At 45.0% G+C, this 24,530-nt stretch overlaps 1 protein-coding gene across 1 annotated transcript in view; it reads left to right on the top strand.

Annotated features, from left to right (window-relative positions):
* Positions 1-543: 543 nt before the first annotated feature.
* Positions 544-24,530, top strand: part of plvapb (plasmalemma vesicle associated protein b) — a 29,823-nt gene continuing 5,836 nt past the window's right edge. Inside the window, exons 1-4 of the mRNA XM_048560195.2 lie at positions 544-949; positions 5,673-5,715; positions 7,625-8,310; positions 19,216-19,270. Of these exons, the coding sequence (XP_048416152.1) occupies positions 548-949; positions 5,673-5,715; positions 7,625-8,310; positions 19,216-19,270 (1,186 nt within the window). The 5' untranslated portion in view covers positions 544-547. The remainder of the gene's footprint in view (positions 950-5,672; positions 5,716-7,624; positions 8,311-19,215; positions 19,271-24,530) is intronic.

Raw genomic sequence — 24,530 nt, 5'->3', positions numbered from 1 at the left:
ACCCCTCACCGTAACATTGTACTATACCCCACACCCCTCACTCGAATATTGTACTATACCCCAATACCCCTCACTGTAACACTCTGATATACCCCACACCCCTCACTGTAACACTGTGATGTTCCCCACACCCCTCACTGTAACACTCTGATATACCCCAGACCCCAAACTTCACACTTCCTTTCTGATTATTTGCTATTCCTGATCACTCTTGTCAGAACCTTCACAATTCTCTCCATTTCCCTCAGTGTCAAGTGGCAGGAGGCACACCCAGAGTTAATCTAAACACCCGTGACAAATAGTGAATGGATTTTTTTTCCTGTGCTGCAGTGAATTGGAGGTTAGTTGAAAATGCCTGTGTGATTGAACACAAGGTTCTGCAGGAAAGAGTTTGAGAAGCTGATAAGACAAAGCGTGTTTATGGATTATTCCGGATGATGCATTTGCATGTTCCCTTGTAATAGGGTCACATCAACAAATAGCGTCTCTGCGAAAGTGTGTTTTACGTGATTAGTTTGTCCCACCCTTCCTGTAGTCTGATGCTTTTATGGGTTTCTTCGAGAAGCCGGGCAGTGTGAGAAGTCTAGACATGGATCACAACAGCTACCCAATGAAGAAACTGGGCTATGACAGCAGGGACTACCAGAAATCGAAATCCAGTAGCTGTGACTATTATGTTAAATACTTTCTCCTGTGCACCAGCATCATTCAGTTGCTGATCATCCTGGGGCTTGTCCTTTTCATGGTCTATGGGAATAATCAAAAAACCCAACAGAGTCGCCTGGAGACCAGTCGCAACCAATCAGTCAAGTTCATCGGTGATATTAATGACCTGCACACCAAAATTAACAGACAGGATAAAGAAATTAAGAGATGCTATTCCATGTTTTCCAATGCAACAAGCGATTTGATGAAGATCAACGCGACTCTGATGGCATGCTCCCAAAAGGCAAGTCTTTCTCTCATAATTTTGAATGTGTGATGTTCCCCAAGGGTGTCCCTCAACATTTCATACCTTGGAGCTTCAGGTGTCAGTCAGTGGATTGATCACAGCCCTGGCCTCAAAACGTTGTGGGATCTGATCTCACTTCAGAGACTCACTGACACTTCCCATCCCCTACTGATGGGGAGCTGCGCAGGTGTTGTCTTGACAATGGAACCACTAATTTGGCCAATATTCCTTCGGCTTTCCTGAACTAGCCAGTAGGCAACTATTCTGTTTTGGATTGCACTCTTGCTATTGGAACACTTTGCCTACAACGATAGTAGATTCGCCAACTTTAAGTACATTTAAGTCGACATTGAACAAGCATATGGATGTACATGGAATAGTGTAGGTTAGATGGGCTTCAGATTGGTATGACAGGTCGGCACAACATCGAAGGCCGAAGGGCCTGTACTGTGCTGTAATGTTCTATGTTCTATGTTCTATGACCGATGCCACTGCACTGTATCAAAGAGAAGCTGGGGATTTTCTCCCTGGAGTCCTAGCCCTTCAGCTAAAAGAGTTTATCTATCTGTGTAACACATTGTGGTTCATAGGAGTTTGCTGTGCACAAATGAGCTGCTGCATTTACTTCTTTACAACATTGGCCAATGTTGGAAAGAAGCGAAACAGTCTCTTTGTTCCAGTTGATGAGTTTCGTACAATGCTCTCAGCATAGACTTATCCCCTAATGGATATCATCTACCAACAGGAGCAGAAACAGAAGTTGTTCAAAAAGCTCAGCAGGTGTGGCAGCTGTCCTGAGGAAGGCTCACTGGACCCGAAACGTTAACTCTGATTTTTTCTTCATGGTTGCTTTTACACCAACTTCTCTTGTTGTTCCTGATTTACAGCATCCTAGGTTCTTTCGGTTTTTATCTACTAACAGGCTGTGGCAATCAGCAAATCAAACAGGGGATTCAGGAGAAACTTCTGAAACTAGAACAAGGGGAACGCGGACTCACTGTGGTGGGGGTGTGGGGGTTTACGGTGAATGGTAATGATGTATTGAAGTGAAATTGAGAAGTGCGGGTGAGAGAAAGGAATAGGGGTGTTGCTAACAAGGTGATTTAAGGAAAGTCACCAGCATTGATTAGTTGGGCAGAATTGCTTCTTTCTAATCTGAAAATTCAATGGATAAGCTTATTAGAATACATTTGTGCTCTTTCACCCTCATGTGTTTATCCACTTTCCACTTAAATGTTTCAATACTATTCATCCCAGCCATTTCCTGTAGGAGCAAGTTTCACATTCTCAATATTCTATGAGTAAAAACACTTCCCATGTATTCTTCATGAACTTACTGATGATCATCTTATATTTACAACTCCCAGTTTGTGCCTATCACTTTTATCATCTTAAAGGCTTTCAATCAGGCTGTCTTTTAGCCTTTCTTTGCTGAAGAAAACAGCCTGGCATATTTGGTCTTTCTTCGAACATCTCAGTCTCAGTGTCATCCTTGTAAATCTTTTATGCACCTTCGCCGTGTTGCCAACGGGGAAATCTGTTCACAGTACTCCAAAGAAGTTCAATATATCCCCATGATCTTGCTGTTTTTCCGTTCTCTCACTCCCCAGGAATTAATGCAATCACTGTCTTGTTTTACAGTCCCATTGAATTGCGCTGGTCCTTTTAGCGATCTGTGCTTCCTGATCTCATTCCTTGGCAATATTTAAATTTTTATTTTCCAAAGAGAATGTGTTCTCTTCATTCTGCCTCACAAAATGAACCCCCTCACGCTCACACACCTATGCTGCAGTTTACTTGCTATTTCATTGCCATTCTTCCTCATTATTAACAATTCTACGTCATCTTCAAATCTTGAAATTGCATGTCTGAAATTGCACAAGTGACAAGAATGAAGATGTGTGACTCGGCTGCGTCTCTATGGGGCACCTCTAACCATCATTTGCCCACGTGAGTAATTAACTTTAGCATTAATCCTGAACTTCTTGTTTTATTTTCCCTTGGCTACCAGGGGCATTATAAGACCATAACATGTAGGAGCAGAATTAGACCATTCAGCCATTCAGCTCTGCCATTTGATTATGGCTGATACGTTTCTCAACCCCATTCTCTTACCATCTCCTTGTAATCTTTGACCTATTTACTAATCAAGAACCTATCTCTGTTTTAAATATGCTCCATGATTTGGCCTTTATAGCCCTCTGTGGCAATGCCTACCACAGGCTAACCACCCTCTAGCTGAAGAAATGCCTCCTCATTTTAGTTCTAAAGGGTCATTCCTTCATTCTGAGGCTATGCCCTCAGGCTCTAGTCTCACCTACTAATGGATACATCTTCTCCACATTCACTCTATCCAGGCTCCTCGGTGTTCTATTAGTTTCAATGCAATCCCCCCCCCCGCATCTTTCTAAACTCCATCGAGTTCAGACCCAGAGTCCTTAACTGTTCCACAGATTATTCTATAGACCCTATGCTTCCAAGAAAATGTGGCTTGTTTGTTGTAAAGTGTTTTGTTGCATTTGGGAGCCATGAAAGTCGCTAAATAAATATTAATGCATTTAACAGTTGTGCTGTGAAATGCACCAGCAACATGAACAGCTTCTATATAAACGGCACCTTTAGCATAGCACGACATCCCAAGGTGTTTATTGTTACATGAAACAATATTTGACACTAAACACACACAATAGGATTAATAAGGCAGATGATCAAATGAGGCAGGGCAAATCAGGGCAGAGTTTCTGCACTTAATGGTACGGTCCTCGGGAGTAGGGCGCAGTCCTTGGGGCGCAGGTCCATAGTCCCTTGAAAGTAGGGTTACAGGTAGACAGGGTAGCAAAGAAAGCATTTAATATGCTTGCCTTTATTGGTCAATGTGTTGCGTATAGGAGTTGCGAAGTCATGTTGTGGCTGTACAGGACATTGGTTAGGGCCACTTTTGAAATATTGCATTCAATTCTGGTCTCCCTGCTACAGGAAAGACTTTGTGAAACATGAAAGGGTTCAGAAAAGATTTAAAAGGATGTTAGATAACACAGTGTGAAGCTGGATGAACACAGCAGGCCAAGCAGCATCAGAGGAGCAGGAAAGCTTGACGTTTCGGGTCGGGACCCTTCTGCCCAACCCAAAATGTCAAGCTTTCCTGCCCCTCTGATGCTGCTTGGCCTGCTGTGTTTATCCAGCTCTACACCTTGTTATCTCAGATTCTCCAGCATCAGCAGTTCCTACTATCTCTTTAAAAGGATGTTGCCAGCTTTGGAGGATTTAAGCTGTAGGGAGAAACAGAATAGGCTGGGGCTATTTTCCCTGGAGCATCTGAGGCTGAGGGGTGATCTTATAGAGGTTTATAAAATCATGAAGGGCATGGATAATGTGACGAGGCAAGGTCTTTTTCTCAGGAAAGCAGAGTCCAACACGAGAAGGCGTAGGTTTAAGGTGACGGGGGAAAGATTTAAAAGGACCTAAGGGGCAACTTTTTCACACAGAGGGTGGTGCGTGTATGGAATGAGCTGCCAGAGGAAGTGGTGGAGGCTGGTACGATTACAACATTTAAAAGGCATCTGGATGGGTATAATAGGGAAGAGTTTAAAGGGAAATGGGACAATTATGGGCAAATAGAACTACATTAAGTTAGGATATCTGGTCAACATGGCTCAGTTGGACTGAAGGGTCTGTTCCCATGCTGTACATTTCTATAACTCCATGACTCAATTTTCCAAAACATTAGGGTTCAGGAAATATCCAGAGGGCAAGAATGAGGATAATTTGAGAAAAAGGATTCTGAAGCATAGGGATCATGCAGCTACCTGGGGAAATCCCAGGAAAAATGTGAAATATGATGTTGGCTCCAGCTAGATTCTCCTCCTCATTCAAATTGCTGATGGTCACAGGCTGATCTAGGCTTGAGTGAGTCACTGAAATGAATTCAGCACCTTAGGAAATATGTACCTTTTCTTCCAACAGTGAGTTAAAACGCATTTCATTTTATTTATCTCCAACAAGCGTGACGTCTACATCCTCCTGAGATCACTGCACTTCTCAAATTCCATCTTTTTGCATTTCTCCAATTTTAATTGTTCCATTATCAGGGGACATGCCTGAGCCCAACACCCCTCCCCCCCCAAACCTCTCTTTGTCTGCCTGTCTCTCTCTTTCTCCATGTCTCCTTCTCTTTCTCCCTGTCTATCACATACCACCCTATCCCGTACTCCACTTCCCCTTGAGCTGCTTCTCCTTAAAGTCTACTTTTTTGACCAGGATTTTGGCCACTTGCCCTAATGTCTCTTAACATAGTGAGCTCTCATACATTGTCTAACAACACTCTTGTGGACGCTCTGGGTATGCTTCACCACAGCAAAGGCACTAAATGAATGCAAGCTGTTGTTGTACTTGGTGCTTCCCCTGTTCCTATCCAAGGTCATCTTATCCCAGGATCTCCCTCCCTCTCCTCCCCAGTCTGTCATTTCCCTCTGAATCCAAGGCTACGTCAAGCCCAACCTTGCCATCTTCCAGCTGTAGCCTCAAGAGTTGAAGAAGGGTCACTCAGCCCAAAATGTTAACTCTGATTTTTCTCCACAGATGCTGCCGGGTCTGCTGAGCTATTCCAGCAACTTCTATTTTTGCTTCTGATTTACAGCATCCACAGTTCATTCAGTTTTTACTTTGGAATAACGTGCAGTGTTGAGCAAGAATAACTCTGGTTTCTTCTTTGCACCAACAGAACAACACCAAACAACAACCAGGCCTCCTTCCAGGCCCTTACCGTAAGTTTGCACAGGAATTTCTCACTGAGTCCATCTGACAAGGAGCCAGGCTGCTCAGGGTTCTGTCAGGAAACAATATTTTGCACAAACAGCCCTGTAAATCTGGAACAATAACCCCCAACCCCAACCAAAAACCTGCTGAAAATGGAGGGACTGTCTAATGAGGAGAAGTTGAATAGGGGATGAGAAGGGTTTCGAGGGATATGGGCCAAATGTGGGCAATTGGAACTAGCTGAGTGGGCACCGTAAACCCGTTTGGGCCGAAGGGCCTGTTTCCATGCTGTATTACTCTATGAATCTACGCTACTGTAGGGAGGGCCTGTACTTGTTGGAGTTTGGAAAAATGAGAGGTGACCTTATTGAAACGTACACAATTTTAGAGGACTTGATAGGGTAGATGTGGTGAGGTTGTTTCCTCTTGTGGGAGAGTCCAGAACTAGATGGCATAATCTCAGAATAAGATGTCACCAATTTGAGACAGAGATGAGGAGGAATGCCTTCTTTGAGGGTAGTGAATCTGTGAAATCCTTTGCCACCAGAGGGCTATTGAGGTTGGGCTTTTAAGTATATTCAAGGCTGAGATAGACAGATTTTTGATTAGTGAGGAAGTAAAAGGTTATGGGGAAAATGCCAGAAAGTGGAGAATTATCAGATCTGCCTTGGTCTCATTGAATGGTGGGATGGACTGAATGGGCCAAATGGCCTACATTTGCTCTTATGTCTTATGGGTGCAGGATATTTAAAACTTCAAAGATGAGACTGATAGACTTTATTGGGTAAGGAGTTTAAATGTTACAAACCAGGGCTGGCTCAAAGGATAAAAGACAACCATGGTCAAATTGAATTGAGGAACATTCTCAAGAGACAAATTGGCTAAGTTCTGTCCCTTTGCTAGTTGAGGACATAGTTTTGTCACATTCTTCATGTAACAAACTTAAAATGACTCGAAGAAGATGAATAGGTGACATGTGGAATACGCCTTTCCCACAGAGAGTGGTTAGGGTCTGGAGTACACCAGCCTGGCAGTCTGAAGGTGATAGGTTCACTTGAAATGTTCAAAAGGGAATCAGAATGACGCTCCAGGGAAAATAGCTACCATAGAGTCATAGAGCTGTGCAGCACAGAAACAGATCCTTCAGTCCAACTCGTCCATGGCAACCACATATCCAAACTAATCCAGTCCCAATTGCCAGCATTTGGCCCATATCCCTCTAAACCCTTCCTATTCATGTCCCCATCCAAATGCCTTTTTAATATTGTAATTGTACCAGCCTCCACCACTTCCTCTGGAGCTCATTCCATACACACAGCATTCTCTTTGTGAAAATGTTACCCCTTTGGTCCCTTTTAAACCTTTCCCCTCTCACCTTAACCCTACGCCTGCCAGTTTTGGACTCCCCTACCCTGGGAGAAAGGCACTGGCTGTTCATTCTATCCATGCCCCTCATAAATTTAAGAACCTCTGTAGTGTCACCCCTCAGCCTCCGACACTCCAGGGAAAATAGCCCCAGCCTATTCAGCCTCTCCCTGTAGCACAAACCCTCCAACTCTGGCAGCATGAAAAGAGAAAACTGTGCGGTTTGAATGGGAGAAGGTGGGAGAATTCCACTGTGTGAGGTACTGATTAGAAGACGAGGCAGAGACATGATTGGTCAAATGGCTTGCTTCTGCACTGCGACAATTTTGTGATTCTGTGATTGTTTTTTGTCCTCCCCATCTGCATGTGGCAAATTCAATCCCATTCTCACCAGGCATTGCAATCAATAACACGGCCAGCTGCTTTGCACCTAATGTGCATTTGTATAGGACAAGGTCTCATGCAGGCAATAATCACCAAAGCAGTTGCATTTGAGATTGTTTTGTACAAAGTTGAAAATATTAACCATTTTCACATCTTTTACAACTTCAGACCCGTTCCTGGCAAATCCATTTGACATGTGGAGGACATACAAGGTGCTGAAAATAAACTATTCAATCATTCAAACGCAGTTAGAGAAGATGAAAGCTGATTGCGAGCTCCAACAGGCGAAACACAACTTGGAAATGACAAAACTGAACAGTCAGATTTCAAAACTATCCAGACAGCTGACAGATCAGAGAGGGAACTGCACTGCCATTAGCAAGGACTTTAAGAAGATGGTGGAAGAAACCCGCATGGTTTATGCAGAAGGATTCAGGAAGATTGTGGAGAAGGTAGTAGAGCATTATGACCCCAACCTGAGCAGACAACTGGAGCAAATGACAGCAAACTGTACACCACTGGCATCCAACTTTCAGATGCAGCTCCAGCAGAGAATTGACAACTTTGTCACAAACTTCAAACACATCTGGCAGAATAACAACGTACAATCCTCAAGGATAAGCAACTTGGAAAAGAAGAACGAGGAATGTCAGCAAGAAGCAGCAGCCCAGCTCTACCAATTCAAGACAAAAGAGTCTCAGATGCAGAGAGAGAAGGAGAACTACCTCGAAGAGAAGGTTAAGTTCCTGGAGGAACTGAATCAGCTGAAAATTCAGCTGGCAGCTGTCAACACCAATTTCCTCCTCAACCCTGGATCCAGCAGCACCAAACCAATATCCTGCCAAAATGAATTGGTATGTTTGCGAGGCCGGGAATGGGGCAGCGTTGGGGGTTTGGGTGCTGTGTGTTTGTGTGTGTGTGTGTGCGTGTGTGTGAGTATGTGTGCGAGTGTGTGATTATGTGTGCGAGTGTGTGTGCGTGAGTAAGTGTATGTGTGTGAGTGAGAGTGTGTGTATGTGTCTGTGTGTGAGAGTGTATGTGAATGTGTGTGTGAGAGTGTGTTTGTGTGTGTGTGTATGCACGTGTGTGTACGTGTGTGTGTCTGTGTGTGAGTATGTATGTCTGTGTTGTATGTGTGTGTGAGTGAGTGTGTACATGTTTGTGTGTGTGTATGTGTGTGTGTGTTTGTGTGTGTGTATGTGTGTGTTGTATGTGTGTACGTGTGTGTGTGTTTGTGTGTATGTGTGTGTGTGTCTGTGTGTGTGTACGTGTATATGTGTGTGTGTGTCTGAGTCTGTGTGTGTGTGTGTGTGTGTGTGTCGTATGTGTATGTGAGCGTGTACGTGTGTGTGTGTCAGTGTGTATGTCTGTGTTGTATGTGTGTGTGTGAGTGTGTACGTGTTTGTGTGTATGTGTGTGTGTATGCGCATGTGCGTGAGTGTGTACATGTGTGTGTGTACGTGTGTGTCGTATGTGGGTGTGTGAGCGTGTACGTGTGTGTGTGAGAGCGTGTACGTGTATGTGTGTGTGTGTACGTGTGTGTGTGTGTGTGTGTGTGTGTGTGTGTGTGTGTGTGTGTGTGTGTGTGTGTGTGTGTGTGTGTGTGACTCATCTATTTCAGGATGGGTGAATGGGTGAGAACCCAGTCAGAGTACAGGAACTTCCAGGGTCATAAACCATATCAAAGGTTTGAACGAATCGGCAGAAAGACGCCGGGGAAAATGAGAAGAGATTTGATCAGACAGGGAGTTGTTAAAATCTGGAAGGCTGTGAGGCTGTGAAATTGGGAACTTTCAAAAGGGCAATTAGGCAGATGATATTTTGCAGAGTAACCAGGGATAGAAGTTGGAGAGGCTTGTACAGGGCAGGCTACACGTGGGGTTTGTCTGGCCTGAAGCAAACTACTCTTCATGTTTATTTTGAATGCTTTCATCTGCACTTCCTCTTTAGCTTTTTTTTGAAAGGATTGTTTTAAACTTTTGGTTGTGCTTCAGCTGCAAAGTCCTGATCCATGGGGACTCTGTACACAGGGTGACAGACAGATCGGAGGTTAGTCCCCTCTCCCCCGACTCGTGGGTCTCCTCCTGGGGCCTGGCCAGGGTGGCCATCAACCAGTCCTGACAGTAGGCCATGGAGGAGACACTGGTATCACCTGACAGTCTATAAGTCCAGTTTGTGGACCAGTGACCTTGCAGAGTGGAACCTGTTGACTTTAGGGGCTTGTGGGCAGCACAGTGGCTGGACTGTGTCAGTACATAGATTCTGATTTAATTGTGACAAGTTGATTAATGGAGTCATAGAGCCATATAGCATGGCAACAGACCCCACGGCCCAACCAACCCATGCCAACTATGTTCCCAAACTAAACTAGTCTCACCTTCCTACGCTTAGCCCACATCCCTCTGAACATTTCCTATTCATGAATTTATCCGAGAATGGAGTGTTTGAATTATAAAAATGTTTTGGAAAGGCTGGAGTGGAGGAGTTTGGGGTTGATCTTTTAGAGGTTTATAAATTCATGAGGGACATGGATAAAGTGAATAACCAGGGGTTGTTTTCACTACAGTGGAGGAGTTCAAAACTAGGGGCATATTTTTAAGGTGAGAGGAGAAAGCTTTTAAGCAAGTGTGAGGGGCAACTTTTCTAAAAACAGAAAGTGGTTCACAGAGAGTGGACTACCAGAGAAAGTGGTAGATACAAGCCCACTTACAATGTGATTTAATTGTGGTAAGCTCCTATTGAGCTTTTGATTTTAATTTTGGTTACACTGTTCCAGCAAGTGACTGACCAGCAATACCTGCGTTTATAAAGTACAGGGGAAAGAATTGGGCAGCTCTTTCTAAGAGCCACCTCGATGGCAAATCACTTTCCAATGATAACAAAGTGTGGAGCTGGATAAACACAGCAGGCCAAGCAGCATCTCAGGAGCTTTTGTGCTCCGAAGATGCTGCTTGGCCTGCTGTGTTCATCCAGCTCCACACTTTTGTTATCTCGGATTCTCCAGCGTCTGCAGTTCCCATTATCTCTGATACACTTTCCAAGGATGACCTCTTGCTGTCAGAGGACAGGGGGCTACAGCTAACCTTTAGAAATCTGTTCTTTCAAGAGTGTGGCCATTGCTAGCAAGCCCATTGTTAGTGGCCCATTCTTTACCAGTTAAAAGAACGACATGTTTCAAACAAAGGGTGGTGAGTGCCTGGAACGCGCTGCCTGCAGAGGTGCTGGAAGCAGACACAGTAGCAGCATCCAGGAAACTCCCAGACAAATACATGAACAGGAAGGGAACAGAGGGATATGGATCCTGTCAGTCAAGACAGTTTTAGCATGGAAGGGAAAATATGTTAGTGCAGGCTTGGAGGACCGAAGGGCCTGTTCCTGTACTATATTGTTCTTTGATCTTTGACAAGGGGACTTTAGGCTTCACTGTCGATGGGTTAGGAAGGAGGAATTGTTCAGCCTGGAATCTGACCCCTAGCTGTGCAATAACCTCCAACTTTAATCTGGGTCATTGATTCAGAGAGTGAAGGATTTAATGGTGAAAACCCCACAGGCATAATGTCAATTGATACTCAATATTAAGATTCAGTTTCAAGGACAGACCCCAGGGTGAGTTTGAGGAATGGAAAAACATTCTGATAAAGTAATGAAAGGAAAACTTCTATTTGTATAACAACTTCCCCAACTGCAGAATGTCACAAAGAGTTTTAGAGACAATAATGCACTTTTATACAAAATAATGATATTGCTGACACAACCTGGGAGTGTTTGATGAGCGCAGTGTAGAGGGAGATTTAGGAAAACCACAACACCATACAATTTGCATTGTTGAGGAGCCTGGGGACAGGTCGTTGCAGGTGACCAATATCTTTGTGATTGAGGCAGGATAAAGGGACCAGTTTTAAGGAGAGAGTGGTAAAAACGCAGAGGCATTTCGCGAGTAAGTTCCAAGCTTTGGGCCCAGCCGGCTGTTAGTATGATTGCTCGTGAGTGATCGTTAGGAACTGGGGGGAAGCACAAGGGACCAGAAATGGAGACGCTCAGAGATCTCATATACTGGAGGAGGTTACGGAGATATGTAGGGGCTTCTATTTTCTGCTGTAACCTTGGAAGGCAGCCAATCCTCAATCAATTTATCCAGAGATTACCGATCATCCTGTGCTTTTTGCCCCAAGTTTTGGATTCTCCCATAAGTGGGAGCTTTCTCCCCTCATTGGCACTGTCTAACGCATCAAAGTGTTTTTTAACTGTGAAAAAGCTGTTTCACAAAAGACAAGACAGATGCACTGCAACTTTGGGGAAACGAGGACCCTGGAGTATTGCATGTGGCATCACCTTCTGCGCAGAAAGGAAAAAGCTGCAGGAAACTGCAAATCCCAATAACTTTGTGAGACACAACTTCCTTTCTGTAATGTCCTTTTGGCTCGCTCTTTGATTATCTTGACTCCCACCAGAACTCCTCGATTGCTTCCTTCATAACAGTTAAAAATATTTCTTAACACACTTTGGGATGTCCCAAACCATTTACAGACTCAATGACATGTTTTTAAAAAATGCAGTCTGGAATATTCTATCTCACTCCATGGAAGAAAGCACAGGAAATATGCCTGCCTTTCTGGCCACACGTCCCTTGAAAGAATTCAACAAATTGCACACAGCGAGATCCCACATATCAACCAGATAATCTGCTTTTAGTGATATTGATTGAAGGATAGTTATTAGTCCAGAAGCCCAAGGATAAATCCCCTGCTCTGCTTTGAACAAGTGTCCACATTCTTACACCACCCTGGCAGAGCAGATGATGTGATAGTGGGAACTGCAGATGCTGGAGAATCCATGATAACAAAGTGTGAAGCTGGATGAACACAGCAGGCCAAGCAGCACCTCAGGCTGCTTGGCCTGCTGTGTTCATCCAGCTTCACACTTTGTTATCTTGAGCAGATGATGTCTCAGTTTAATGTCCTGTGCAACAGACTGCAGCACTGCCCCAGTTCTGGGTACAGGGCATTTTATACCCGAGTATCTGGAGGCAGGATTTGAACACAGCCAACTGAGACATGGCTAATGCTAGACTTCAACAGGAACAGTTTGCATTCATTATAGAACTTTTAAGATGAGATATTATAAAGTAAGATACAATGCTGAGCCAGCTGAGGAGACACCAGGGCACATGATTAAAAAGCTCAATTTTTAAAGAGCATCTTAAAAGGTGGCGGGAGAGCTGGAGAGGGGGAGAATCCCTGTGTTTCACCTTCACAAAGATTTGACTCCATTCTATACCCATTCCATTGATCAAAAATTGTTTTTTTCACTTGAAAAAGCAGGGAATAATTCATTCCTTTTAGGCAAGATTCCGAATCAGTCTCCCTACTCGTATTTCCAACGGTTGAAAGTGTATTCAATCTTAACATCACAGCATGTGGACATCACTGGCAAGACCTGTATCTGTTACCCATCCCTAATTGCTCAGAGGGTACTTTAGAGTCAACCACATTGCTGTGGGTCTGGAGTCACATGTAGGCCAGACCAAGTAGGAGAGGCAATTTCCTTCCCTGAAGGACATTAGCGAATCAGATGGGGCTTTAGCAACAATCAATGATAGTTTCGTGCTCACCATCACCGAGACTAATGTGCAATTTCAAGTTGGTTTTAATTTCTACAAACTTTTAGGGTGGAGTTTGAACCCATGATCCCCAAATCAATAACCTGGATGCCTGGTTACCCGCACCCCGTCATGTTGTTATTTATACCACCGCTTTCCCAGACAGGTTCTGTCTGTGATCTGGTGGCCGTTCAGAAATTTATATCCTTCCTCTTGGCCATGTCTGTCTAATTAACTTGTGTCCTTCCCTAGCTTTGAAGCTGAGTATTTCAGTTCTGTTAGGAGCAGAGAAGAGTGATCCTTTTCGAGATTTATGCTCTGCAGAAGCCTTCCCCTATCCTCCTTTGACTCACTCTCTCGGTTTGAGCTTCTATTCCTTTCCCTGCATGTATTTAATCCAGCTGCCCCTTAAATGTATCAATACTATTTGTTCTTTCCTAGAATCCCTACAGTGCAGATAGAGGCTATTCAGCCAATCGCCCATTTGGGCTCACTCAGAGCATCCTGCCCTACCCACACACGTACCCCATCTCACCACGGCTAACCTGCCTGACCTTCCCACCCTGATTATAATCTCTGCCAACCTCTTCCATCAGGCAGAAGAGACAAAAGCTTAAACATACGCACCAACAGATTCAAGAACAGCTTCTTCCCTGCTGTTATTAGACTTTCAAATGGACCTCTCAAATATTAAATTTTATATTGACCTCTCTCTTATTACCCTAGTGTATTTTGATCAGCCTGTACTGCGTACAAAATAAAAACTTCTCACTGCACCTAGGTATGTGCGAAAAAATAAATCAAATCACACCTTTAAACTGTGGGAGGAAACTAGAGCACCCAACAGGAACCCACACAGATAACACAGTGTGGAGCTGGAAGAACACAGCTGGCCAGGCAGCATCAGAGAAGCTAAAAAGCTGACGTTTTGGGTCAGGACCCTTCTAGAAGAGCTGGGTCCCGACCCAAAACATCAGCTTTTTAGCTTCTCTGATGCTGCCTGGCCAGCTGTGTTCTTCCAGCTCCACACTGTGTTATCTGTGTGGGTTCCTGTTGGGTGCTCTAGTTTCCTCCCACAGTTTAAAGGTGTGATTTGATTTATTTTTTCGCACATACCTAGGTGCAGTGAGAAGTTTTTATTTTGTACGCAGTACAGGCTGATCAAAGTACACTAGGGTAATAAGAGAGAGGTCAATATAAAATTTAATATTTGAGAGGTCCATTTGAAAGTCTAATAACAGCAGGGAAGAAGCTGTTCTTGAATCTGTTGGTGCGTATGTTTAAGCTTTTGTTTCTTCTGCCTGACGGAAGAGGTTGGCAGAGATAATAATCAGGGTGGGAAGGTCAGGCAGGTTAGCCGTGGTGAGATGGGGTACGTATCTTTGACTCCAGCATCGGCAGTTCTTGCTGTCTCCGAGTGAGGAACCCACACAGCCTTGGGCACAGCGTGCAAACTCCACACACATAGTCACCCAAGGCTGGAATCAAAGCCAGATCCCTGGCGCTCCGAGGTATAGTGCTAACCACTGTGCCACCCTGCTGCCCTTAATCCTGCTCCCTCTCGCAGGGTTTAGCAACTCCCAACATTCCCTCTAAACTGTGTCGTCTCACAGCTAACCTAAGATCCTGGTGATTACTGTGTTGATGCCATTCCAGATATTGATTCCCAGTTTCAGATGTCATTGCTGCTTCAGGACATCGGAAGACTGCGCAAACTGTGAAGAAGAATTCCCATGAGCACAGGCCACACCCTCTAGGAGCCTGTTCCACATTCTCACCACTTCCTGGCTGAAAGGGTTACTACTGGAACAAAATTGCTGCAGAAACTCAGCAGGTCTGGCAGCATCTGTGGAGAGAAATCAGAATAACATTTCAAGTTAGTTCTGAAGAAGGGTCACTGGACCTGAAACATTCACTCTGATTTCTCCCCATAGATGATGCCTGACCTACTGAGTTTCTCCAGTAATTTCTGTTTTTGTTTCTGATGTCCAGCATCTGCAGTTCTTTGTCTTTATTTTTAAGGTTACTTATGAAGTCTGTTAAATTTATTAGTGACCAGCTACAGTCTCTCCCACAATCTTTTCTACACCTATCATATCAAACACTTCTGTAACTCTAAAAAACTCTGTTAAATCATTTCTCAGCCTTCTCTTCTCCAAAGACAAGACCCTCCTCCCCTTCATCCTCTCCTGTCGCTGTCACTTCTTGGATCATCCCTTGTGAATATATTTTGCACTTTCTCCATTGAATCTATGCCTTCCAATCATTGAGTCATGGAATTGAGCAGCATGGCAACAGATCCTCCAGTTCACTTCCTCTGTGCTGACCAGATATCCTAAATTAACCTAATCCCATTTGCCAGCATTTGGCCCACATCCCTCTAAATCCATCCTATTCATATACTCATCCAGATACTTATTAAATGTTGTAATTGTACCAGCCTCCACCATTTCCTCTGGCAGCTCATTCCAGACACTCACCACCCTCTGCGTGAAAAAGTTCCCCTTCCAGTCCCTTTTAAGATTTTTCCCCTCTCACCTTAAACCTGTGCCCTCTAGTTTTGGATTCTCCCACCCAGGGGAAATGACCTTGCCTATTCACCCTATCCATGCCCTTCATGATCTTATAAACCTCTATAAGGTCACCCCTCAGCCTCTGATGCTCCAGGGAAAATAGCCCCAGCCTATTCAGCCTCTCCCTATAACCCAAACCCTCCAACCATGGGGACATCATTGTAAATCCTTTCTACACCCTTTCAGGTTTAACAACATCCTTCCTATAGCAGCAGAATTGAATGCAGTATTCCAAAAGTTGGTACCCAATGTCCTGTACAGCTGCAACATGACCTCACAACTTCCAGACTCAATGCATTGATCAATAAAGGCAAGCACACCATACCAACCTTCTTCACTATCCTGTTGATCTAGAACACTAATTTTCTGCATCAGTTCCCCATTTCTCTCCAGAAATGTACTGTTACCGAGTTTTTCATTCACCTTTTTTAGTATGTTAAACAAGACTCATATGCAAGTTTAGACAGTGAGTACAAATAAGCTGCTCCACCAAAAGTTGCATTAAAACCAAGTTCAATCTAGTCTTTATTGACAATTAAGAAGTGTTTACTTCCATTGGAACCAATAGAAGTGAATGGCTAAGGCCAGTGTCCTCTCCCTAATTCAAATACATTGAAACTAACAAGAAATCTCACACTTTTGAAACCCCTTCCCCATATACTCCTTCCATATTGCTCCCAAGATTGCTTAAAGTAAGCTTCAGTAGAGTTCAAGCCTCAGGTCCAAAATCAAGGAAACCGAGCATTTTGCTTACGTTTTGCATCTTTAAAAGTATAAAGCCCATTATACTTTTGAGCTCGTAATCTTTATTAGCCTTCCAAACAATTTGTTGTCAAAATTTCAGAAATAATAGCTTTTGAAAGAATAATTTCCCAAGTTTTAATTATACATCACGACAAAATACAGTTTGCAAATACAAATGCCTAAAATCAACAAAATCTTGAAGCGCAACTGGTCATCAAAGCAACACAGTAAAAAGTCCAAGTTGTTTTGATGCAGTTATTCTGAACAGAATACAAGTAAGCACTTCAGTAACAATCGTTGTATTATACAAACATATTGAATACACTGATAAAATTAATGCTATCATCCGGTTTATTTACCATTGCACCAGAAAGATTGTATTGCGCTGATGCATTTTAATATTACGTACAACATTTGTGATATAAATTAATGTCTCCAACTGTTCCAAGCGGCGCTGTATCCATCTGCCCTCCATGGTACTGGTGTTTCTTTAGGAGTAACAAAAATCCTTGTTCGGGTTAGAAAGTGTATTTGTGCACAAACTTTTTCCATTCACTGTGAAATCACCCCCAAAAATGAAATGCTTTAGAAATCAGTCAATAAATTTTAAAGGATTGGTAATGGAATTTATCTTCAGTAATTTTTCTCTCTTTTATCTTTTGTTTCTTGGCAATGAAAGTGCTGGTTTCTTACACAAGCAACCGGATCAATTACAAAACAATATGGGTTAAAGAATAGAAGGAGACAAATAGAAATTAATCCTCATGTGCCTGACTCCTTTCAGTCCTCGTTAAAAGATATAATTTAATGATAATTGCAGTTGAATGCTTTCAAAAAGAATATTGTACAATTTAACACATAACCAGGTCAAATGAAGAATGCAGATTTATAACTGAATAAGTTACCAGATACTTTCACAACAGTTACACGTACAGTATTGGAAAATGGTCAGGGTTGTTAGAAACAGAGCCAGATAGCACCGAAACAGGCCCTTTAGTCCAACAGTCTGTACCAAACGTAATCCCAAATTAAACAGGTCCCACCTGCCTGCTCCTGGCCCATATCCCTCCAAACCTCTCCTATTTATGTATTTATCCAAATATTTTTTAAACATTGTAATTATAACCACATCCACCACTTCGTCAGGATCCCCATTCCTCCTGAGAACTACCCTCTGACTGTGAAAATGACCCTAAGCTTCCAGTTGCTTGCCACTTCAACACACCACCCCACTCCCCAGCCCAACCTCTCTGTGTCAGGCTTGCTGCGGTGCTTCAGCACAAGCTGGAAGAACAGCGTCTCATTTTCCACTCGGGGACCCTGCAGGACTCAACATTGAGTTTAATAATTTTAGGGTCCGAATGCCTTTTCCCATGTCCTTTACTCATCCCACACCCCAGGCCCTGTCATCATATGGGTAGCTTTCAGAACAGCCAACCCATTCTCATCCAGCTATGGCCTCCATTAGCAGCTTTTCTTTTTCCCTGGCTCACCATTATCCATCCCTTTATTTGCCTAACTGTCTTTCTTTCTTGTTATGGACTCCATCTCCACCTATTTCCTTTCTCCTCCTCCCCCTCCCTCTCTGCACTCCACAACGCCCTGCCTTCAGTACCTATACCACCTTTTCCTAGTTAATATCAGTTCTGAAGAGTGGTCATTGGACCTAAAGCATTAACTCCGCTTTCTCTCCACAGATGCTGCCAGGCTTGCTGAGTTTCTCTTGCAATTTCTGTTTTTGTTGATTTCCAGAATCTGCAATCCTTGGTTTCATGATTACACTGATTACACATTGGGAAAAGATTGTACTCTGTGTACAGAACCTGCTCCAGTTCCCAATTCACAATTAGATTTGTGGAGTCATAGGATGGAAGCAGACTCTTCATTCAACTTCTCCATGGAACCAGATACCCTAAGTTATTCTAGTTCCATTTGCCAGCATTTGGAGCACAAATTAAAGAGGATCTTATGGAATCAGAGAGTCACTTATGGCACAGAATAAGCCATTCAGCCCATCAGGTCTATGTTTTTCATGCAGAGGAATCCAGCCAGACCAAGTCCCTGTTAGTGCCCTTAGTCCTGCAATTATTTCCCTCCAAAGTCAATCTCATTTTTTTGTTTTTGGCTTTGTCCTTGGGTGAATTGTAGGGGTAATGGATAAGATGCTGGGAATTGGGAAAGTGCATTATGAGGGGTCAGAGTTTGCTGCAGTAATTGACAAAATGGGAACTTAGAGACAATGTTCACATTATGTAGGTTCTAATCCCTTTTCCTGATATTCTCAAATTAGGTGGACAAGCCTCAGAAGCCTTCCAGTAGCACCCCATTTGATTGCTGTTTTATTTTTTTAATTCAAAAATATACTTTTTTCATTAATAACTATAATTAAGTACAAGTATAATACAGCTCCATATAGACTTTGCAGAAAGTACAGACAAATTTTGACATCCTTCATTAGTGTTTCAATCCAATTGTAACTAAGAGGCATTTCCTAAATATGAAAGGAAAATGTTAGCATTCCCATTAAGGCTGATCTCGAAATGTTACTCACTATAGTTTAGAAGAAAAGCAAGCAGTCTTGTCTCTAATATAGTAGGAACTGCAGATGCTGGAGAATCTGATATAACAAGGTGTCAAGCTGGATGAACACAGCAGGCCAAGCAGCATCAGAGGAGCAGGAAAGCGGGTGTTTTGGGCCTAGACCCTTCTTCAAAAAAACGTCAGCCTCTGATGCTGCCTGGCCTGCTGTGTTCATCCAGCTCCATGTCTTGTCTCTAACACTGGATTCCTAGGATCAATCCTTGTAGTCCTTACAACATTACAATTGCTTTCTGTCCCAACAGACGAGCATCGCCAATGAATTGTGGTCACTGCGGAAAGAGAAATCCACTTTGGAATGTAAGTGCTTGAACGATCAATATTCACTTGCTCTGTAGATTCACACATGTTTGCACATGTATGGTTTGCAGCCTCACATTTACATGTTTGCTTATGCCCCCACTGGTTCATTTCTTGATTATTTAAACCAGCATACTCTCCTGTCACTGGCATGGGTACTCCTTATCTACTCTATAACAAATGTGAATAAGTTTGAAGATCAGGTTCCCCCTTAACCTTCCCTTCTCTAAAACAAGGACAGTGTTTCCAGCCTCTTGACACAACTGGCCTCACACATGGCCCAATTGGTTCCCTGTGTCAAACCATGGAAATTCGCAAAGATAATTGGACTTGAGAGAAAGGTTACAGCTTAACAATATTATAATCCTGGTATAATATTGTTAAGCTGTAACCTTTCTCTCAAGTCCAATTATCTTTGCGAATTTCCATGGTTTGACACAGGGAACCAATTGGGCCATGTCCAGGTTAAAAGCTAGGGGCAATGTCAAGGGGTTGAAATGTTGCAAATTCCTCTCAGCCAGCCCCCGGCACTCATGCAATAAAATAAAACTAGACTGGAAATTGAGAGAGTTCTGGCCCTATGCCGTGTTACCAGGAACTGACAACTCAGCCTTCAGTTTTGTCCTCAAGCTCTGGTCAAAATCAAGATCTCAGGAGGTCAGGTTAGTGGAAAATGATGTTCAACCTGGAGAAATGTGAAGTGATACATTGGGAAGATCAAACAAGACAAAGGAACATACATTAGACAGCAGAAGACTAAAAACATAAAGTGCTGGAGATCACAGAATGTCAGGCAGCATGCATAGAGAGAGGGCAAACATTACAAGAGTCGAAACATTAACTCTGCTCCCTCCCCACAGATGCTGCCAGATCTGCTGAGCGTCTCCAGCAATTGCTATTTTGTTTCAGATCACCAGCATTTGCAGTTCCTTACTTTATGTTATTGTCCTGGATGGTGTTGATCTTCTTGAGTGTTGTTGGAGCTGCACCCATCCAGGCAAGTGGGGAGTTTTCCGTCACACCCCTGACTTGTGCCTTGTAGATGGTGGACAGGTTTTGGGGAGTCAGGAGGTGAGTTACTTGCCACAGAATTCCCAGCCTCTAACCCTATTCTTGCCACCACTGAATTTACGTGGCTGGTTGAGTTTAGTAGCCGGTCATTCGGAATCTCCAGGATGTTGAAAGTGGGGGAAATTGTAGTCAAGCTGTTGAATGTCAAGGAGGAAGGGAATGGTATTGATTGGATTCTCTGTTGTTGGATATGGAATGGATGTGCAATGCATGTGTCTTGGGAACTTCATCATAAAAAAAGGACTTTATATCGCACCTTTCATATTGCCCTGAATGTGGTCAGATTGCTCGGTGACCAATGAGGTGTAGGTCAGGTATCCATTAATTGTACATCCAAAAACCAAAAAGACCTAAAAACCAAAGGTCTTTTCAAAAACAGACGAGAGTAGACTGAAAAACACACTGAGCTCGGATTCTTTGGAATAAAACTTTGTTTGGGCCCTAGCAGATTCAAATAGACCTAAAAGTGAACATTTTTACAAAGGCCCTCACTCTCAATGTCTATAGATCCATTAAGGCCCTTCAGAAAATTTCTTGGAGCTAAATGAAATACAGTGGACCCAAAAATTGAAAATATCCTTAGTTTGAAAACCTGATTCTGAGGTTTTTTGGATGAAGGATTCCAGACGTGTACTTGTGAAATGTAGTCACTGTTGCAATGTAGGATATATAGCAGCCAATTTTTAAAATTTATTAATGGGATGGGGACATCACTGACAAGGCAGCGTTAATTGCCCATCCCTAATTGCCCAGAGGGCAGTTCATTGCTGTCGGTCTGGAGTCACATGTAGGACAGACCAGGTAAGGATGGCAGTTTATTTCCCTAAAGGGCATTAGTGAACCAGATGGGCTTTTCCAACAATCTACAATGGATTCATGGTCATCATTAGGTTCTTAATTCCAGATATTTTACTGAATTCAAATTCCACCATCCGCCATGGCAGGATTTGAACCCTAGTCCCCAGAACATTATCTGTGTCTCTGGATTAACAGTCCAGTGATGGCACCACTAGGCCATCGCCTCCCTTATTTTGTACACACTCGATTTGCACACAGCAAGCTCCCATAAACAATAATATGATTATGACCTGATGAAGAGTTTAAATGATAATAAAATGTGAGGCTGGATGAACACAGCAGGCCAAGCAGCATCTCAGGAGCACAAAAGCTGACGTTTCGGGCCTAGACCCTTCATCAGAGAGGGGGATGGGGGGAGGGAACTGGAATAAATAGGGAGAGAGGGGGAGGCGGACCGAAGATGGAGAGCAAAGAAGATAGGTGGAGAGGGTGTAGGTGGGGAGGTAGGGAGGGGATAGGTCAGTCCAGGGAAGACGGACAGGTCAAGGAGGTGGGATGAGGTTAGTAGGTAGCTGGGGGTGCGGCTGGGGGTGGGAGGAAGGGATGGGTGAGAGGAAGAACCGGTTAGGGAGGCAGAGACAGGTTGGACTGGTTTTGGGATGCAGTGGGTGGGGGGGAAGAGCTGGGCTGGTTGTGTGGTGCAGTGGGGGGAGGGGATGAACTGGGCTGGTTTAGGGATGCAGTGGGGGAAGGGGAGATTTTGAAACTGGTGAAGTCCACATTGATACCATATGGCTGCAGGGTTCCCAGGCGGAATATGAGTTGCTGTTCCTGCAACCTTCGGGTGGCATCATTGTGGCAGTGCAGGAGGCCCATGATGGACATGTCATCAAGAGAATGGGAGGGGGAGTGGAAATGGTTTGCGACTGGGAGGTGCAGTTGTTTGTTGCGAACTGAGCGGAGGTGTTCTGCAAAGCGGTCCCCAAGCCTCCGCTTGGTTTCCCCAATGTAGAGAAAGCCGCACCGGGTACAGTGGATGCAGTATACCACATTGGCAGATGTGCAGGTGAACCTCTGCTTAATGTGGAATGTCATCTTGGGGCCTGGGATGGGGGTGAGGGAGGAGGTGTGGGGACAAGTGTAGCATTTCCTGCGGTTGCAGGGGAAGGTGCCGGGTGTGGTGGGGTTGGAGGGCAGTGTGGAGCGAACAAGGGAGTCACGGAGAGAGTGGTCTCTCCGGAAAGCAGACAGGGGTGGGGATGGAAAAATGTCTTGGGTGGTGGGGTCGGATTGTAAATGGCGGAAGTGTCGGAGGATAATGCGTTGTATCCGGAGGTTGGTAGGGTGGTGTGTGAGAACGAGGGGGATCCTCTTGGGGCGGTTGTGGCGGGGGCGGGGTGTGAGGGATGTGTCGCGGGAAATGCGGGAGACGCGGTCAAGGGCGTTCTCAATCACCGTGGGGGGGAAGTTGCGGTCCTTAAAGAACTTGGACATCTGGGATGTGCGGGAGTGGAATGTCTTATCGTGGGAGCAGATGCGGCGGAGGCGGAGGAATTGGGAATAGGGGATGGAGTTTTTGCAGGAGGGTGGGTGGGAGGAGATGTATTCTAGGTAGCTGTGGGAGTCGGTGGGCTTGAAATGGACATCAGTTACAAGCTGGTTACCTGAGATGGAGACTGAGAGGTCCAGGAAGGTGAGGGATGTGCTGGAGATGGCCCAGGTGAACTGAAGGTTGGGGTGGAAGGTGTTGGTGAAGTGGATGAACTGTTCGAGCTCCTCTGGGGAGCAAGAGGCGGCGCCGATACAGTCATCAATGTACCGGAGGAAGAGGTGGGGTTTGGGGCCTGTGTAGGTGCGGAAGATGGACTGTTCCACGTAACCTACAAAGAGGCAGGCATAGCTGGGGCCCATGCGGGTGCCCATGGCCACCCCCTTAGTCTGTAGGAAGTGGGAGGAGTCAAAAGAGAAGTTGTTGAGTGTGAGGACGAGTGTGACAACTTCTCTTTTGACTCCTCCCACTTCCTACAGACTAAGGGGGTGGCCATGGGCACCCGCATGGGCCCCAGCTATGCCTGCCTCTTTGTAGGTTACGTGGAACAGTCCATCTTCCGCACCTACACAGGCCCCAAACCCCACCTCTTCCTCCGGTACATTGATGACTGTATCGGCGCCGCCTCTTGCTCCCCAGAGGAGCTCGAACAGTTCATCCACTTCACCAACACCTTCCACCCCAACCTTCAGTTCACCTGGGCCATCTCCAGCACATCCCTCACCTTCCTGGACCTCTCAGTCTCCATCTCAGGTAACCAGCTTGTAACTGATGTCCATTTCAAGCCCACCGACTCCCACAGCTACCTAGAATACATCTCCTCCCACCCACCCTCCTGCAAAAACTCCATCCCCTATTCCCAATTCCTCCGCCTCCGCCGCATCTGCTCCCACGATAAGACATTCCACTCCCGCACATCCCAGATGTCCAAGTTCTTTAAGGACCGCAACTTCCCCCCCACGGTGATTGAGAACGCCCTTGACCGCGTCTCCCGCATTTCCCGCGACACATCCCTCACACCCCGCCCCCGCCACAACCGCCCCAAGAGGATCCCCCTCGTTCTCACACACCACCCTACCAACCTCCGGATACAACGCATTATCCTCCGACACTTCCGCCATTTACAATCCGACCCCACCACCCAAGACATTTTTCCATCCCCACCCCTGTCTGCTTTCCGGAGAGACCACTCTCTCCGTGACTCCCTTGTTCGCTCCACACTGCCCTCCAACCCCACCACACCCGGCACCTTCCCCTGCAACCGCAGGAAATGCTACACTTGTCCCCACACCTCCTCCCTCACCCCCATCCCAGGCCCCAAGATGACATTCCACATTAAGCAGAGGTTCACCTGCACATCTGCCAATGTGGTATACTGCATCCACTGTACCCGGTGCGGCTTTCTCTACATTGGGGAAACCAAGCGGAGGCTTGGGGACCGCTTTGCAGAACACCTCCGCTCAGTTCGCAACAAACAACTGCACCTCCCAGTCGCAAACCATTTCCACTCCCCCTCCCATTCTCTTGATGACATGTCCATCATGGGCCTCCTGCACTGCCACAATGATGCCACCCGAAGGTTGCAGGAACAGCAACTCATATTCCGCCTGGGAACCCTGCAGCCATATGGTATCAATGTGGACTTCACCAGTTTCAAAATCTCCCCTTCCCCCACTGCATCCCTAAACCAGCCCAGTTCATCCCCTCCCCCCACTGCACCACACAACCAGCCCAGCTCTTCCCCCCCACCCACTGCATCCCAAAACCAGTCCAACCTGTCTCTGCCTCCCTAACCGGTTCTTCCTCTCACCCATCCCTTCCTCCCACCCCCAGCCGCACCCC

This window comes from Stegostoma tigrinum, chromosome 30, assembly GCF_030684315.1.
Source record: "Stegostoma tigrinum isolate sSteTig4 chromosome 30, sSteTig4.hap1, whole genome shotgun sequence".
NCBI lineage: Eukaryota > Metazoa > Chordata > Chondrichthyes > Orectolobiformes > Stegostomatidae > Stegostoma > Stegostoma tigrinum.
Note: the sequence above shows the minus strand (reverse complement) of the source record. Positions and strands in the feature narration are given on the sequence as shown.